Consider the following 17,646-nt stretch of genomic DNA (forward strand, 5'->3'; position numbering starts at 1 on the left):
CGACTTGGGACCTCCAACATGTTGTCATTTGTGGACCTTAAGTTCCTCCGCGGGGCATACCGGGAGAGGCGGTCCCGTAGGTACGTGGGTCCTAGGCCGCATTATACCACACCACATTTTGGGGAACCTTCAGCCCTCCACAGGGCTGATGCTTAGCCTCAGGTGTTGGGGATGATGGGAGCTGGGAGTCCAAAGGCATCTAGAAAGCACTACATATCCCATCCAAGAAATTCAGCGCACAAAAGGTGTTCCCACTTCGTCCCCACATGAGCCTGTAAGTCCAGCTGAGGATGGGTGACTGACCCAAGGCCCATCCACCAAAGTTCAAGGCAAAGAGAGGTTTGGGCTGAGTTTTCCACGCATGCCGCTTGGGACTTTACTTAATTGCCTGGGGGAGGCCACTCTTTTCAGCAACTGTGTCCATTTATTGTGAAATCGCTTTGAGGTGCTTTTACAGGAAGTGGTGCGTAAGCAGAATGATAAAAAGAGACTTTTGAAAAAAGATGGCACACTGTAAACATTTGCAAAGTGAAGTCATTCCAGGATAAATCCTCTCCTTTGGCGCCCATCTCTCGTATAATCCATGTCGCCTTGTAAAGTTCCGTCTCGCTCGCCTTCGCAGAAACGGGCACAGATCAGCGCTTAGTTTCTCGGACATCCGTCATCTCAACCAGACTGCGTCAGCGGGATAGAAGGACCTTGTGCCCTCCTCGGCTCAGCAAGAGTTTTAAGGAGGACCTCCCTCCTCCAGCCTCTCTCGCTCCTGCCAGTCTCCCAAGCATCCTGAGGGAAAAAGGGCCCTTCCCTGTCAGAGGCTGCGAAGCGAGTTGATCACCACGTAGCGCGAGAAGAACAGGTAGAGGCGTCGGAACCAGAGGAGCTGGCTGCGGTGGCACTGCATGGCTCTCTGGAAGGACAAGAGAACAACACCCTCTTTTCAGTTTTGACTTGGGGTTAGGCCGACAGAGGAATCGGCGGGACGCCTTGGGTGAAGCAGAACTATCTCTTCCCTCGCCTGTTTGGCTGCTGCCCCTGTCCTGGTTCTCTGGAACGCTTTCCCCGGTGAGGTCTGCCCAGCACCAACATTAAGATACTTCCGGCACCCGCTTAAAACCTCTCTCTTCTCCCAAGAATTTGACACAGTCCATTTCCTTTAGTTAAAAAGGGTTTCTGGTAGGAGAGGAGAAGAAAGATCTGCCCTGGAGAGTTGCTGCCAGCCAGAGGAGACAATACAGGCCTCAACAGGCAAATCGTCTGACCTCTTCTGTTTCACACACAGTCGTACCTTGGTTTACGAACAGCTTAGTTCTCAAACATTTTGGCTCCCGAACGCCGCAAACCTGGAAGTGAATGTTCCAGTTTTTGATCGTTCTTTGGAACCCAAACGTCCGACGGGGCTTCCACAGCTTCCGATTGGCTATAGGAAGCTCCTGCAGCCAATCAGAAGTCTCGCCTTGGTTTTCAAACATTTTTGGAAGTTGAACAGACTTCTGGATTGGATTCCATTCGAAAACCAAGGTACGACTGTACTCTTGGGGTTGGGATTCTAATACAACCTTCATCTAAATCGAGTAAGCTTTTTGCAACCCATTTCTCACAGATAATCTTACAGGGGCCACATGCGGGTGGTGTGGGGGCCAGAGGCAAAATGTGGGCGGGGCCCTGGGTGTGATTTTGGCTTCTTGTGCAGTGGGCTACATTCTAGTCATTATTACGATTTATTGCATTTATATCCCTCCTCTCCTAGCGAAGGAGCGCAGGGTGCTCAAAACCAGAGGTTTCTCTCTCTGTGTGTGTCTGTCTCATGCACACAAACATACATGCACGTAATTATCTGAAGCCAGCCGCTATTACAGCTCAAGACACATCCCAGGCAGGCCAAAGCACTAGAGGAGATCACAAAACAAGGGTGATGAGAGTCATGACCTGGGGAGAATGCCAAGGGCCGGATAGAGAGGCCTGGAGGGCCACATCCATGGGCCTGAGGTTACCCACCACCTGCTCCAATGCTTCTGTCAGAAACAGCCCCACATCACCTAAATGAGGGTATGGGCCGACAAGAGGACTCAGAAGGGGGCAAAGCAAGGCTGGTGCACGGGGTGTCCTGGGGAGCACCCTAGGTCCAGATCTGACAGCTGTAGAGGGCCACATTTGGCCCCTGAGGTTCCCTGCCCTTCGTTTTGAACATGGTAGAACCAGTGTTTGCAGAAGGGCCTGTGCAGATGGCTGGTTGTCTTGAAAAGCAGCAACTCTCGAGAACCTCAAGTTCATTTTCAAGGCTGCTGGGTGGGTGGGAAGATTATTTATTATTATTATTATTATTATTATTATTATTATTATTATTATTATTGGAATGGGCTGCACTAGGAACTCTGGATATCCTATGGCTCTCACCTTGGCTAAGTCTGCATCCTTTCTGGCCAACACAACCAGAACATCTGGGCTCTGAAGGTAACTGATGGGGGCATCTAAGATGGAGATATACTTGCGGAAAAGGTTCACCGTCTCCAGGGTGAGGACTTGGCAACCTGGGTGGGGGAAACAGAGAATAAAGAGCCGGTGAGATCCAGCTAGCTTTCTGTGCTGTCTTACCTTTTACAGTGCAACCCAACACATGTTTACTTGGCAGTAAGTTCAATGGTGTTCAGGTGGGGCTTCCAACCAGGTTAAGTGAGCAGGAGATTTTAGCCTCAGATGGGATAGTTGCAAGTGTGATAGTGAATAGTATTATTCCAATGGGTTTCTCTGGCACAGTGCTCTACTTGGAAGTAAGCCCGACTGAGTTCAGTTTCTTCCTTCCTAGGATTCACACTCTGTGTCAGACCAAACACCACCGCAAAAATATGCAAAGCTAGGATAACCAATAAAACCTATCAAGCTGAACTTGAGTCAGTGCTGCAGAAGCAAAAAAGGCCAATGCTATTCTGGGCTGCATCAAGAGAAGTCTAGTGTCCAGATCATGGGTAGGCAAACTAAGGCCTGGGGGCCGGATCCAGCTCAATCGCCTTCTAAATCCGGCCCATGGACGGTCTGGGAATCAGCATGTTTTTAACATGAGTATTTAACATGTGTGCTCTTATTTAAAATGCATCTCTGGGTTATTTGTGGGGCATTGGAATTTGTTCATTTCCCCCAAAAAAATATAGTCTGAAAAATTTGAAGTTTATATATAGAAATACTGTAAAATTAATGAGTGATAGAAAAATGGTGGAATGATATTTTATGGCCTTAGCAGAAATGTTATAAGGAGTTAAGCATATATAAGTATTTTAGTTTTAATGGAAAATAAGGTTAAAAAATACATTAAGATATTTATAATATGATAGAAAATAGAGAAAGATGGAAAGGATTTGCTGAAACAATTAACAGAAGTGGAATACAAAAAGGGAGGTGAGAGGAGGTCGAGGAAACAAGGGAATGAAATATATATATATAGTCCGCCGCCCCCCAAGGTCTGAGGGACAGTGGACCGGCCCTCTGCTGAAAAGGTTTGCTGACCCCTGCTCTAGGGAGACATTTACAGCCCTCCCTGAAGATGCTCTCCAAGTCAAGCCTTCGCCAAGCTCCAGGCGCTTTGGACTACAACTCCCAGGAGGGCTGGGGCTGATGGGAGTTGTAGTCCAAGGCAGCTGGAGGACACCAGGTCAGCAGAGGCTGCTCTAGGCTGCCAGCATCGCTGCTCCCTTGGGATGATGCGTCCCATGGCATGTCATAAGTGGACATTCCCAACAGATGGCGCTGTTTGACCCTGAACTAGCCAAATCTGACTGGGAGGTGATTTGCAAGCTCCAGGCATGGCACTGCTTTTGCTAGGATGAAAAGGGACACCCCACCTGCTCCCCTCACCCTCATTTCCCCCAGAATACCCATCTGTGGCTGCCAGGCCACCCATACTGGGGCGCTGTAAGATTTTCCCTTTGCTGCTACGACATCCTCTGCAAATGCAACATCGTTTTCTCTTGTCTTATAGACTACTTGGCAATAATAATAATAATAATAATAATAATAATAATAATAATAATAATTTATACCCTGCCTTCCCCAGCCAAGGCCTGTAAAGAAAACCTCAAAGCAGTTTACAAAAAAAAATTGTGAAACCCCCCCCCCCAACTGTTTGAAACCTTCAGGAAAATAATTAAACTCGGCAATAAGCTAAAAGCAGCATTAAAACAATGCCTAAACTTCGCCTAAACAATGACATTTTTGGCAGGTGGCAAAAGGGGACAGTGAAGGTGCCCGGTTGATATCAAAAGGCAGGGAGTTCCAAAGTGCAGGTGCTGCCACACTAAAAGGCCCATTTTTTACAAATGTGGATGGGCATTTTATGGCACTTGTAAGTGCACCCATTCTGCAGATCAAAGTATCGAGTGGGACTAGATTGGGTAAGGCGATCTTGCAGGTAAACTGGTCCCAAGCTGTTAAGGGCTTTATATACTAAGAGAAGCACCTTGAACTTGGCCTGGTGTAAACGACATTCAGGACTTAATAGCTCTGGGGCCAGGCTATCTGAAACACCCCCCCCCCGGGTTGCACCCAATGCTAATCCTGCTCAGAGCAGACACAATGAAACCAATGGATACGACTAACTTTGGTCCATTCATTCTAAGAGGTCTACTCTGATAAGAGCTGCGTGGCATCCCAGGTGAACTTCCCCTGGTCTCAAGACCAGCCTCAGAAGCCCAAGCCATGGTCTAGCCATCTGGGCATACTGCATTTTGGGGCACGAGGGACGGGGTCTTTTTCGGGCATGTGGTGGTGGCCCCACAAAGGGCTCTTCCTTGACTGGCTTCTAAGAAGGCCCTGGAATCTGTGTCAGGCTGTTTCTTAACACACGACTTGTGGCATTGTTTCAAAGTGACTGTTTCTTAATTACTCTCGAAACTTTTTGGGGGTGCTGCCTTAGCCTGTTAGGGACGCGGGTGGCGCTGTGGGTTAAACCACAGAACCTAGGACTTGCTGATCAGAAGGTCGGCGGTTTGAATCCCTGCCATGGAGTGAGCTCCCGTTGCTCGGTCCCTGCTCCTGCCAACCTGCTTAGTCCCGCCTGCTGCCGAAGTGCAAGTAGATAAATAGGTTCCACTCTGGCGGGAAGGTAAACGGCGTTTCCGTGTGCTGCTCTGGTTCACCAGAAGTGGCTTAGTCCTGCCGGCCACATGACCCGGAAGCTGAACACCGGCTCCCTCGGCCAATAAAGCGAGATGAGCGCCGCAACCCCAGAGTCGGCCATGACTGGACCTAATGGTCAGGGGTCCCTTTACCTTTACCTTAGCCCTTTAGACACAGGGATGGGGACCCCCAAGCCCCAAATGTAGCCCTGCAGCCCTCGCTATGTGGCCCTTGGGGCTCTCCCCAGGCCACGCCCCCTCGCCAGCCCTGCTTCGCAACCTCCTTCAGTGTTTTCGCCTGACTTTGGAGGGTAAATGTGCCTCTTGCACAAAGGTCAGATTGAGATTCCTTGCTCCGCCCATGTTTAGATCTGGCACCACCCACCACCACCATGTGGCCCTCAGAAGGTTTGCTGGGAGGGAATTGTGGCCCTTGGGCTGAAAGAGACTTGTTACCACTGCTCTAAGATCTCAAATATGGGGTTGGGGAACTGCGTCAGACGTATCCTCTGGGACAGCAGGCGCTGCGTTAATACTTGGGTTTAAATGCCCACTTTGCCGCCTTGCAAGTTAGATTTGGGGGGTGAGTGACAGAAGCTGGAATTGCAGGGGGGCGGAATTGATGAGAGAGAGGGGGAATATTTTTGTGTGTGTCCCTTCTGTTTGTGGAGCGAGCCGGGAAGCCAAAAAGCAAGAGGCGTCTCGGAAAATAGCAAGCGCTCCTTTCTGCAGCTCAGGTGGATTTTGGGATTTGCAGGAAGGCACAGGAGCAGGTGGTTCCCGTGGACAGACGCACTTTGGGTCGGCTGCCCTCCAGGCCCCGACGTCACTGCTGCCCCCCCTCCAAGGCCCCCACTTAAGCCCTCCTAATGTGACAGCCTCTCATGGCTGCCAGATCAAATTAAGACCTGCCGGGAACGGCAGCTATATTTGGAATCAGCTTAGCCTAAAGCGGCCAGGCGGGCGTTCCCTGGGCCTTGGGCGATTGTGGGTCAGGGAAGAGGGTGACGTCAATTGGAGGATTTGTGGGCGGCGGCCGGCTGCCTCGGTGGCGGAGCAGCGCTGAGGGGAGCCCGTGGTTTGGGAGGGGATGCCGGTGGCGGTCAGGGTTCCCACCTGTCCCCAGCAGCACTTTGCATACAGCCGGCCGAATCTCACCCACCCCTAGCCAGCTCTGCTGTTGGGCGAGGTGGGCCAGGCCCCTTTGGACCGTGCCATTTGGAACGTCACTAAAGGGCAGCAAATTTTTTCAATTTTTTCATTAATAATCTATAATTGTATGGATTCTTCTCCTACTCGGCCCTGAAGCTCAGCTTAACCTACCTTGCAGGGTTATTTTGGAGATTAAATGAGGAACGGGGAGAACTGTGTATCTGCCGCCTTGGCAAAAAAAAAAAAGGGGGTATAAATCAATCAACCACTCAAAAATATTGCCTAAGCCATCCAACGCTATTATATCCTGCAGCTGTGAGTTCCACAGTTATGTGTCGGGTGCAATGTGTGTTTGTGTGCCCTTCTCTTTGCACCAGACGACTATGTGCAATCTGCAGTTAATAATAATAATAATAATAAATTTTATTTATATCCCGCCCTCCCCAGCCGAAGCCAGGCTCAGGGCGGCTAACAACAATCAACAATCAAACAATCAGATATTCACACATTCTAAAAATATTTCATTATAAAAATCAATTAAAATCAAATTAATGGCAACTAATTAAGCAAGATTCTAAGCAGGTTGCCAGAGGAGGGAGTCAGGCTGTGCCCTGGCCAAAGGCCTGGTGGAACAACTCTGTCTTGCAGGCCCTGCGGAAAGATGTCAGGTCCCGCAGGGCCCTAGTCTCTTGGGACAGAGCGTTCCACCAGATTGGAGCCGCAGCCGAGAAGGCCCTGGTTCTAGTTGAGGCCAGCCTAACCACTCTGAGGCCTGGGACCTTGAGGATGTTATTATTTGCAGACCGTAGGTTCCTCTGTGGGGCATACCAGGAGAGGCGGTCCCGTAGGTACGAGGGTCCTAGGCCGTATAGGGCTTTAAAGGTTAAAACCAGCACCTTACCTGATCCTGTACTCCACCGGGAGCCAGTGCAGCTGGCATAATACCGGATGAATGTGATCTCGCAGCGAAGACCCCATAAGGAGTCTCGCCGCGGCATTCTGCACCCGATGGAGTTTCTGGGTCAGTCTTAAGGGCAGCCCCACGTAGAGCGAGTTACAATAATCCAGTCTGGAGGTGACCGTCGCGTGGATCACAGTGGCTAGGTCAGGGCGAGAGAGATAAGGGGCCAACTGCTTAGCTTGGCGGAGTTGTACTGGATGGCTTTTTAAAAAATGGCCAGGAAAAATCCCCCAATAATAAATAAATAAGCAATGATAAACACCTTCTGGAAACTTCTTCTCGGAATGCAGGTGCCTGCAAAATACAAACAGAACAGGGGTGAGTAAACACCGCGTGGGGTTGAATCCAGTTACCTTTAACGGAATTGCAAAGTCTCATTTATCAAGCAATGCAGCCCTCTTGGAGGACTAAAACTTTTAAAATCTGTCAGTGACACCGGTTTGTCAACAAATGGTTAATCTGACTGACCTGCATGAATCAAACTTAAAAAACAAAACAAAAAACTGTTGGGTTAGGGAGACTTTTTCAAGCCCGAGGGCCGACTTTTCTTCTGGGAAACCTTCCGAGGGCCACATGGCGCTGGTGGGTGGGGCCAGAGGCAAAAGTGGGCGGGGCAACCCATGTAAATTTTTGTACAGTAGGTTAGTTTCTAAGCACATCATTCTCTGCGCACCGTCCAGATGAACAGGAGCCGCGATCAAAGTTCAAGGAAAACAAGCCAGGGAAAATGATCTTGCGTGCAAAGCAGGGCCAGTGATCCTTCTCCTTTTGAACCCCCCCTCAGCAGTAAAGACTGCTGGGCCAGGCAATGTGCAGCGGGCAAGCCTACCTCACAGGGCTGTTGTGAGGACGAAACACGAGGAAAAGACACATGCCTAAATGTTTAGGGAAGCTTTTAATGTTTGATGTATTACAGTATTTTAATATTTTGTTGGAAGCCGCCCAGAGTGGCTGGGGAAACCCAGCCAGATGGGCGGGGTATAAATTATTATTATTATTATTATTATTATTATTATTATTATTATGCCTCAAACTCCGTCGAAGAAGGGAGGGATACAAATGGCAGAGAAAGCAGCCCTTCAGCTCTATAATCCAAAGCAGCTTCTTACAGAGACAAACACACAGCATTCAATGAGATGAATTTTGGAAGATAAAAGAAAGCCCTTATTCATGCTTAGTTACACTGCGGAACTCCCTCCCACTGGAGCCAGTGATGGCCATCAATCTGGATGGCTTTAATAGAGGATGAGGCAAATTCAGGCAGGAGGAGAGGGTGATGGGTGACTCCTAGGCTGCGATCTGCCCTCCACAGTTAGAGGCAGCGATGCTTCTGTGCGTCAACGTCTGGAAACCGGGAGGGGAGAGCGGGCTCCTGTGCTTGCAGGTTTCCTATAGTGGCTTCTGACTGGACACTATGAGAATAGGATGCTGGAATCCCAGGTGGTCCCCACTTGGCCTCATCCTGCTCTTCCCGTGTTCTTCTGCTCCACGGAAGGCCAGTAGGGGGCAGCAGTGACCTCACAGCTGCTCTTGCCTTTTGCAAGTTACACCATTGTCCCTTGCAGCCAAATAGGGTGGGGTGTGATTAGGCAGGCGAGGGGGGGGGGAGACCCAGAGAGTTACCGAACTCTGTGCAATAATGGAAAGAAATCCTTATTGCAGTGGTTCAAAATGGTGTGTCACCGGGTGAGGAGGGAAACCAGGGGTGGATAGGGGCTTCTTGCTAAATTGGATAGTTAGCCTTGGTGAAGACTTGACGTTTTCATCCTCCAAAAAGCTTTTGATTTGAGTTTCCACTGAAATGAGGCTGTGTTTTAATGTTGTATTTCAATCTTGTTTTTAAGTTGTATTTCAATCAATCGTTTTAATTCGGGTGTTAGCCGCCCTGAGCCTGGTCTTGGGTTGGGAGGGCAGGGTATAAATAAAATTTTTTATTATTATTATTATTATTATTATTATTATTATTATTATTATTATTATTACAACCCACCCTAGGACCTTAGGCTGGAGGGTGGGTGAGAAATCTCTTATAAATGAAATAAACAGCACTTGGGTTGCATAAAAAGTTGTAATTTCTAATGTGGCTCTTACGGAAAAGGGTTGTTTTTTTGCAGGGGGGTTGCCAACGCAGCTCCTCGCCCTACGTACGCCTCTATGGCTGTGTATAAGGCAGCTCTGAAGTCCCTACGAACTGAGAACCATGAGGTCTGGAATCTTGTTTTATTTCTCAGGGTTGGGGCACATTCGTAGAGCGACTGCTTCGCATGCAGAAGGTCCCAGGTTCAAAATCTCCCCTCCCAAGTACTGTGGGGTTGGGCTGCATGAAACCCTGGAGAGGCGCTGCTGGTCAGTGTCGACTACACTGGGCTAGACCGGGCAACCTGGCCTATAAGGCAGCACCAGAGGTTCTTGTGGCAGCTAATTCAGACAGGCTGCCTGGCGGAGGAGCCACGGGGCAGGATCACAGCTGCTTCCCAGCCAGAGAGTGAGTGGGGCGGGGGGGGGGAATGCAGAGACCCTTCCCCACTGCGATCATCCTGTCCTTTTAAGACTATAGATGGGAATGGACTGAGCTGGGCAGCTTTTGCAGACATAGACGAGAGAGGGGGGCAGGGGGGTGGGAGAGAGAGGGAGAGAGTTTCAGTCCTTTTCCACTCCCCCCCATCCCTCGTCCTCGCAGTCCCTGAAAGACAAGAGTGGCGAGGGCTGGAGCCGGGCCAAAGAGGGGAGAGGTTGCAGGCAGCTTAGCTCTGCGGCGTTGCCATTTTGGGAATGTTTGTTTTTAGAGTTTGGACTCGGCTGCGGCTGGCGCGGTGTGTGTGTGTGTGGAGAGTGAAGCTGGGGCAGCATTTCCTGATCCAGGGAATGCTATACGCAGGGAACTTTCACAGACACACACACACACACACACACACACTCTCTCTCTCTCTCTCTCTCTCTCTCTCTCTCTCTCTCTCTCCCCTCCCCTCCCCTCCCCTCTCTTTCTTTCTGTATATCTTCCTATAGAAATAAGAATGTATGGCGTCGTCACGTATTGCAGCATGCGGAACCATGGCAGACTGGCCCAGGAAAGCTGGAGCCCCTTCCCGGGGCATGGCGCACCCTCCCCGCTGCTTTAAAAGTGGGTAGGGCTTTGGGGGTGAGCTGTGGGTTGATAGGTGAGGGGGTGAGCGAGCTTTTAAAGGGGGGGAGATTGGTCAGGGATAGGGGGAAAGGGTTGATAGGGTTGGTGAGTGGAAGGGGGACACACACACACACACACACACACACACACAAACCCTCTTTCTCTTTCTCTGTACACACATATATACATTTCCTCTCCTAACCCTTTCTCGCCCAGCCAGAAATCACCAGAGCTCAGTTCCTGCTCCTCTTAGGTGGGTGCCATTGCCATTATAATAGGACAAGGGAAAAATTCAGTGTGAGTTCCGGCACTTCTTTTTCTAGAAACAGAGCATTGCCTCTCCTGCTCCTTTCCCAATCCCCCATGGTTAGGCAGAGAAGAAATAATAATAGAAATAATAATAATAATAATAATAATAATAATAATAATAATAATAATAATTTATTATTTATTATTTATTATTTATTATTTATTATTTATTATTTATTATTTATTATTTATTATTTATTATTTATTATTTATTATTTATTATTTATTATTTATACCCCGCCCACCTGGCTGGGTTTCCCCAGCCACCCACTCTGGGCGGCTTCCAACAGAATATTAAAATACAATAACCTATTAAACATTAAAAGCTTCCCTAAAGAGGGCTGCCTTCAGATGTCTTCTAAAAGCCTGGTGGTTGTTTTTCTCTTTGACATCTGGTGGGAGGGCGTTCCACAGGGCAGGTGCCACCACCGAGAAGGCCCTCTGCCTGGTTCCCTGTAACGTGTCTTCTCGCAGCGAGGGAACCGCCAGAAGGCCCTCGGAGCTGGACCTCAGTGTCCGGGTAGAACAATGGGGGTGGACATCTCTCTTTCTCTCACTCTTTCTATCTCTATCTATCTATCTATCTATCTATGCAAAGCAGATGTTCTGCCACTGATCTGTGACTTTCCCCCTAGAAAGCAGGTTTCTAGTCCAGGTGGTAATTAGTAGAGAGGTAATATAAATAGGATACTGCCTCAAAATGAATCAGATCCCATAGAATAGTACAGTGGTGCCTCGCAAGACGAAAAGAATTCGTTCCGCGAGTCTCTTCGTCTAGCGGTTTTTTCGTCTTGCGAAGCAAGACCATTGACGGATTAGCGGATTAGCGCTATTAGCGCTATTAGCAGCTTAGAAAAAGGGGGGGGAAGGGAAAAAAACCCGCAGGAACTCGCAAGACATTTTCGTCTTGCGAAGCAAGCCCATAGGAAATTCGTTTTGCGAAGCACCTCCAAAATGGAAAACTCTTTCGTCTAGCGAGTTTTCCGTCTTGCGAGGCATTCGTCTTGCGGGGCACCACTGTACCGTGGCTCGCTGTGGCTCTGTGGGGCATCAGACCAGGAGGGACACAGCTCATGGAATGAATTATATTACTGTATTGCCAGCAGCTGAGACCGTCCAAGATCTTTGGTAGATGGGAGGGTCTTAAGTGTCCCCAAAATGCACCACCATTGCTTGCCAAATGATAGGAAGACTGTACCTGACAGCGGTGTAAAGGGATTTGTGGTTCAGGTGACCACTCACTCCTCTCGCGTCAAAGGTCACTACCTGTGTGGGGAGGGAAAAGAAAAGGCGAGTAAGGAAGGAAGGATTTACTGGTATATAGTCCAATACTTTAAAATATATTTATATATTTAAAATTAGAGCATTTTAAACCCACCCTCCAGTCAAAAACGGCTCCCAGAGCAGCTTACATACAGTCAACAGATACAAGACATTCCTTATATACAAGCTTGCAGTCTAAACGACATGGCAGAAGAGGAAAGGGCGATGGGGAGGGTAGAGGAAGAAAAAAGAAGAAGCAAACTCAGGCACCAATTCATCAGGTGAAAAATTAGTTCTTATTCTACTCCACCAGCTGTTTTGGAAACTGTTCAAGGACTGGAGAGCAACCCTGATAGAGATGGTCTTTGTGGTGGATTGGGTCCAGTTTCCTTTTTCTCCCACTGAGGCAGACAGATAATGAAATCAAGACAGCTGTGATTTGGGCAGGGAGTGTTTGGATGCTGTATGCCCTGAAGGATCTGGTTTCAGGGGATGCTGTTTCAAGGTCTTTGGATCCTGATTCCCATTCAGTTTATTTAAAGGTGTGTGTTGGAGGTGAAAGCCCCGCAAAATAGCACATACAATAGGATAAAATAAAGAGCTTCTTCACACAATACGCCGTTAAACTATGGAACTCACTGCCACAGGATATAATGACGGCCAGCAACATGGATGGCTTTAAAAGAGGTTTAGACAAATTCGTGAACTCTATGAGAGGTGGCTAGTAGCCACAATGGCCAGGTTGCCCCTTCACGATCAGAGGGCAGCCTTCCTCCAAAACCAGCTCCTGGGAATTGCACGTGAGGAGAGTTGTTCTTGAACTCAGGCCCTCCTTGTGGGTTTCCCCGTGGGGCATCAGGTTGGCCACTGCGAGAACGGGATCCTGGAACAGATTCTGCCAGCCTTTTCTTACATTCTAAGCTCCAACCAGAGCAGGCCCACAGAAAGTAATGGTTTTTCTTGACATTTTCTCAAGCGTGTAACAAACAGAACATACATAACACATCTTGACTGTGAACTTAGTCCTGGAGAACTTGTAGACGCATAGGAAAAAGAGAGGAATTGAAGCAACCTGAGGATGCAAAATATTTATTTATTCAATTTCATTTATACCTCGTCCTCCCAGGCCAAGACCGGGCTCAGGGCGGCTAACATCAGGGATAAAAACAATTAATTAAAATACAACTTTAAAACGGGATTAAAATACTACTTAAAATGCAGCCTCATTTCAGTGGAAGCCCAGGTCAAAAACTGTTTGGGAGGGGAGAAAATGTCAAATCTTCACCAAGGCCAACTATCCAGACTTGTCCTACGTGGGCCAGAAAAAAGCCAGGGAAGTCCCCAAATAGGAGTTCCATCACAGAAGAAAAAGGAAAGAGGGGAAGGGGATCAAGTTGATTCCAAGCCAAAGGCCAGGCGGAACAACTCTGTCTTACAGGCCCTGTGGAAAGAAATCAGATCCTGCAGGGCCCTGGTCTCATGAGACAGAGCGTTCCCCCAGGCCGGGGCCAGTGTTGAAAAGGCCCTGGCTCTGGTTGAAGCCAATCTGACTTCCTTAGGGCCCGGGATCTGCTATTTATGAACCTTAAGGTCCTCCGTGGGGCATATCAGGAGAGGCGGTCCCGTAGGTACGAGGGTCCTAGGCTGCAAAGGGCTTTAAAATACGTAAAGAGAGAAATCTAGAAGACCAAAAGTGGTGATTGATAAGTTTTAAAGCTAAAGGCCAAAAAGTGTTTAGATATTCAACAGACGGCGGAGATTGGAGGGAAAGAACTGCAAAACAAATTCCGTAACTGAGAAGGTTATGGATTTAGCCCCTCTATGTCGTCTGTTACGTTCTGGGACTTTTCCCGCTACCCTTAAGTTATTAAAACACAGATGTGGAGAAGGGACAAACTTGAGGAAATCTGCCCTGATGCGTGATGTGTGAAAGAGGGAGGGCCAAGGGCGCTGGACCACTCCTTGGCTGGCAGGGGCAGACACGGCACACTTCACAGAATCACAGAAACGCAGAGCTGGAAGGGACCACGAGGGTCATCAAGTCCAACCCCTCGCAGCGCAGGAATATTTTTTGCCCAGCGCGGGACTCGAACCCAGGACCTTGAGATGAATCACCTTGCGCTCTGCCGACTGAGCTATCCCAGCTCCTGCAAAGGAAAGGAAGAAGAAGAGCACCTTCCTCCTTCCTTGCTGGTCCAGTTTGACTCCCTGGGTGACGAGGAGCAGTTTTGCCCCAGTGCAGGCACCGCCCCGCTTGCACAAGAAGAGACATGGCCGCCCAGAGAGTAGGGGAAAGGGCAGAGAGGGAGGATCAAAGGCTTTGCCGCCCGGCCTTCCCTACCGGCTAGGTCTCCACCCTGCTGCCAGGAAGGGCTTCGCACAAACACACACACTGCTCTGCAAAGAGGCAGGGGAACAGGCAGAGCACCCCAAGAAAAGGCCAGGAGGAGAGGTGTGGCCGGCTTTTGAGAGCGCCCTTTCCTGCTCTTGCCTGGCACAAACCCAATCTCAGCACAGCCGCCGCCTCAGTGCCTCACCCCCACGGTCGAGGGTTTTAAAATATATATATATATATTTGTTGATCAATTTTTGCATTTAATTAATGCAACATAATTATTACAAAATATAAGCAAAATATTGCAAAGACATAAATATTTCAGATAAGGACACACACACACACACATATATATAAAGAACAAAAGAGAAAAATAGAGAGAAAAAAGAAGGAAAGTTGGAAGAATTTCTTCCAAATTTATTCTACAAATATCTTAATCGTTGAGCTATTTATGACGTTGATAGCTTGCCCGTCCTTTTCAAACGGGAGGCCAAGAGCGGCAGACGTCAAAACGATGCCATCTGCTATGGCCTCCTCTGGAGATATCGCCACCAAACTCTCAAGGTGAGGGGGGTGGTCTCTGCCAATGCTTGGGCGCCATTTTGATTCAACATGGCAGACCAAAATGAGGATTGGGCATGGCTTCGCCCACTTTTTGTTGGGGCAGCTCCAAACTCACAAATGAAGCGACCCCATAATTTTTTTTTTTAATGTTCAGAATTCCAACGAGCATCAGGGTTGGGGTTTAGATACTGGGAGAAGCCTTGTGGCAGGAGCGAAATGGTCTGCGGGACTCCAGCCTCCAAAAAGCGAGGGAGCAGGCCGAATAAAACAAATTTGGTTGGCTTCTCTCGTGACACAAAACTTGTGGGGGGGATCCAGTGAAGCCGACAGTCGGGAGATACAGGGCAGATGAAAGAAAGGACTTGTTTGTGGGGTGCATTGTTAATCTGTGGAACTCTGGTCGGCCCCTGTGAGAACAAGATATTGGACCAGATGGGCCACTGAGCCGACGCAACAGCCGCTTCATGTGTTCTTACTATTAAGGCCTTATGAACGGTCTCGTTTGGCATGAGGCAACTTCCTTTGTCCATCCCAAAACACCCATTAATCTGCTTCTGGCTTGGACTGTGTAAAATCTGACATTTCCTCCGCCTTTGCATTACCTGGTGTTACGCTTGAACAAAGGATAGCCGTACGGTTCCCCAGGCAAGGCTTGGGGCCTCTGAGAGACCTACACTGGCTCCCAGTACGTTTCTGAGCACAATTCAAAGTGCTGGTGCTGACCTGTAAAGCCCTAAACGGCCTCAGCCCAGTAGACCTGAAGGAGCGTCTTCACCTCCATCGTTCTGCCCAGACACTGAGGTCCAGCGCCAAGGGCCTTCTGGTGGTTCCCTCACTGCGAGAAGCCAAGTTACAGGGAACCAGGCAGAGGGCCTTCTCGGTAGTGGCACCTGCCCTGTGGAATGCCCTCCTGCCAGATGTCAAAGGGAAAAACTACTAGACTTTTAGAAGACATCTGTTTAGGGAAGCTTTTAATGTTTAATAGGTTATTGTATTTTAGTGTTTTGTTGGAAGCCGCCCAGAGTGGCTGGGGAAACCCAGCCAGATGGGCGGGGTATAAATAATAATAATAATAGTAGTAGTAGTAATAATAATAATAATAATAATAATAATAATAATAATAATCTGTGAGAATGAGTAACTATGACCCCACTGGAGTGGGGAGGAGAAAGGCAGACAAGGCAACGCTATGCAGATTCCTCTTCTCATCTCAGAACCTGCTGGGGCTGTAAGATGCTCTCGCTATTAGCAGATGGCGGAGGAATTCAGTCAACAAGAGATTTTCCTGCGAGACTTATCATGCAAGGGACTCTTAAGGAATCTCCCCCTCCAGCTCACCGCAAGCTATTTCCACCTCAGCTGACCTCACCTCCACCCTCTGTCCTGAGAGGGCTGGATAAGCAGCATTTGCGCTTGTGAATTCTGCTCAGGTCGGCGCGTGGATCGGGCCGCAGAGTGCACCCACCCGGTTTGTCAGTTTCGCAGCTGAAATCGAGAGCAGTTGCCTGCCCTTTTTTTTGGCTGGGGGTTCCTCAGAGGGAAGGGAGCAGCTCCACTCCCTGGAAGCTGCAGAGATCGCTATGGCACGCACTTCAATACACTTTGGCATCAACTAATGCACTGCAAGTGGGACGCGGGTGGCGCTGTGGGTAAAACCTCAGTGCCTAGGACTTGCCGATCGTATGGTCGGCGGTTCGAATCCCCGCGGCGGGGTGAGCTCCCGTCTTTCAGTCCCAGCTCCTGCCCACCTAGCAGTTCGAAATCACTCCTAAGTGCAAGTAGATAAATAGGTACCGCTTTATAGCGGGAAGGTAAATGGCGTTTCCGTGTGCTGCGCTGGTGCTGGCTCGCCAGAGCAGCTTCGTCACGCTGGCCACGTGACCCAGAAGTGTCTCCGGACAGCGCTGGGCCCCGGCCTCTTAAGTGAGATGGGCGCACAACCCTAGAGTCGGACACGACTGGCCCATCCGGGCAGGGGTACCTTTACCTTTACTAATGCACTGCAGAAGCTTCCGCACAGTGTGTCAAGCCGGGATTGTGTGGTAATGGTGCCAGCAGAGGTATGGAGGTCTTCCTTTATTTATTTAATGAAATTTACATACTGCTTGATTGTAGGTTTACAAAAACATACAGTGGTACCTCGGGTTAAGTACTTAATTTGTTCCGGAGGTCCGTTCTTAACCTGAAACTATTCTTAACCTGAAGCACCACTTTAGCTAATGGGGCCTCCTGCTGCTGCCGCGATGCCAGAGCATGATTTCTGTTCTCATCCTGAAGCAAAGTTCTTAACCTGAGGTACTATCTCTGGGTTAGCGGAGTCTGTAACCTGAAGCGTATGTAACCCGAGGTACCACTGTAAATTGAAACAAGAAAACTCCCGATGATTAAAAAAACAGTTAAAAACAGGTATCTAAAGAACTTCAAAAGACTATTACAATCCACAGCAGCCAAAAGGAAATAAAACACACAATGACTTCTACACATTTGGATAGAGAAAAAATGTTTCAAGGAAGCACCAAAAAGTGTGCAGCAAAGGCACCTGCCTGAGGTCAATATTAGGGAATGCTGGTTCTACGATCAGACAGGAGGGACCTGCAGCCCATGAGATCTTGCTGGACTCCAACTCCCATCATCCCTGAACTTTGGCCCTGCTGACTCATGGGAGTTAGAGTCCAGCAACATCTGGAGGGTCACAGGCTCCCCCATCCCTGATCTACAAGGAGGCATCCCTCTGTCTCATGTACACACAAAAATTGTCCAGCATCACCTTAGAGACCAACTAAGTTTGTTCTGGGTATAAGCTTTCATGTGCGTCTGAGTATCTGAAGAAGTG

At 48.8% G+C, this 17,646-nt stretch overlaps 1 protein-coding gene across 1 annotated transcript in view; it reads right to left on the minus strand.

Moving 5' to 3' along the window:
- Nucleotides 1-404: 404 nt before the first annotated feature.
- The window catches only part of PIGL (phosphatidylinositol glycan anchor biosynthesis class L), a 44,780-nt gene continuing 27,538 nt past the window's right edge, over nucleotides 405-17,646 (minus strand). Inside the window, exons 4-7 of the mRNA XM_083715287.1 lie at nucleotides 11,850-11,917; nucleotides 7,481-7,512; nucleotides 2,395-2,528; nucleotides 405-907 (exon numbers count right to left, since the gene is read on the minus strand). Of these exons, the coding sequence (XP_083571413.1) occupies nucleotides 809-907; nucleotides 2,395-2,528; nucleotides 7,481-7,512; nucleotides 11,850-11,917 (333 nt within the window). The 3' untranslated portion in view covers nucleotides 405-808. The remainder of the gene's footprint in view (nucleotides 908-2,394; nucleotides 2,529-7,480; nucleotides 7,513-11,849; nucleotides 11,918-17,646) is intronic.

Source organism: Podarcis gaigeae (genome assembly GCF_964106915.1).
Source record: "Podarcis gaigeae genome assembly, chromosome: 15".
Taxonomy (NCBI): Eukaryota; Metazoa; Chordata; class Lepidosauria; order Squamata; family Lacertidae; genus Podarcis; species Podarcis gaigeae.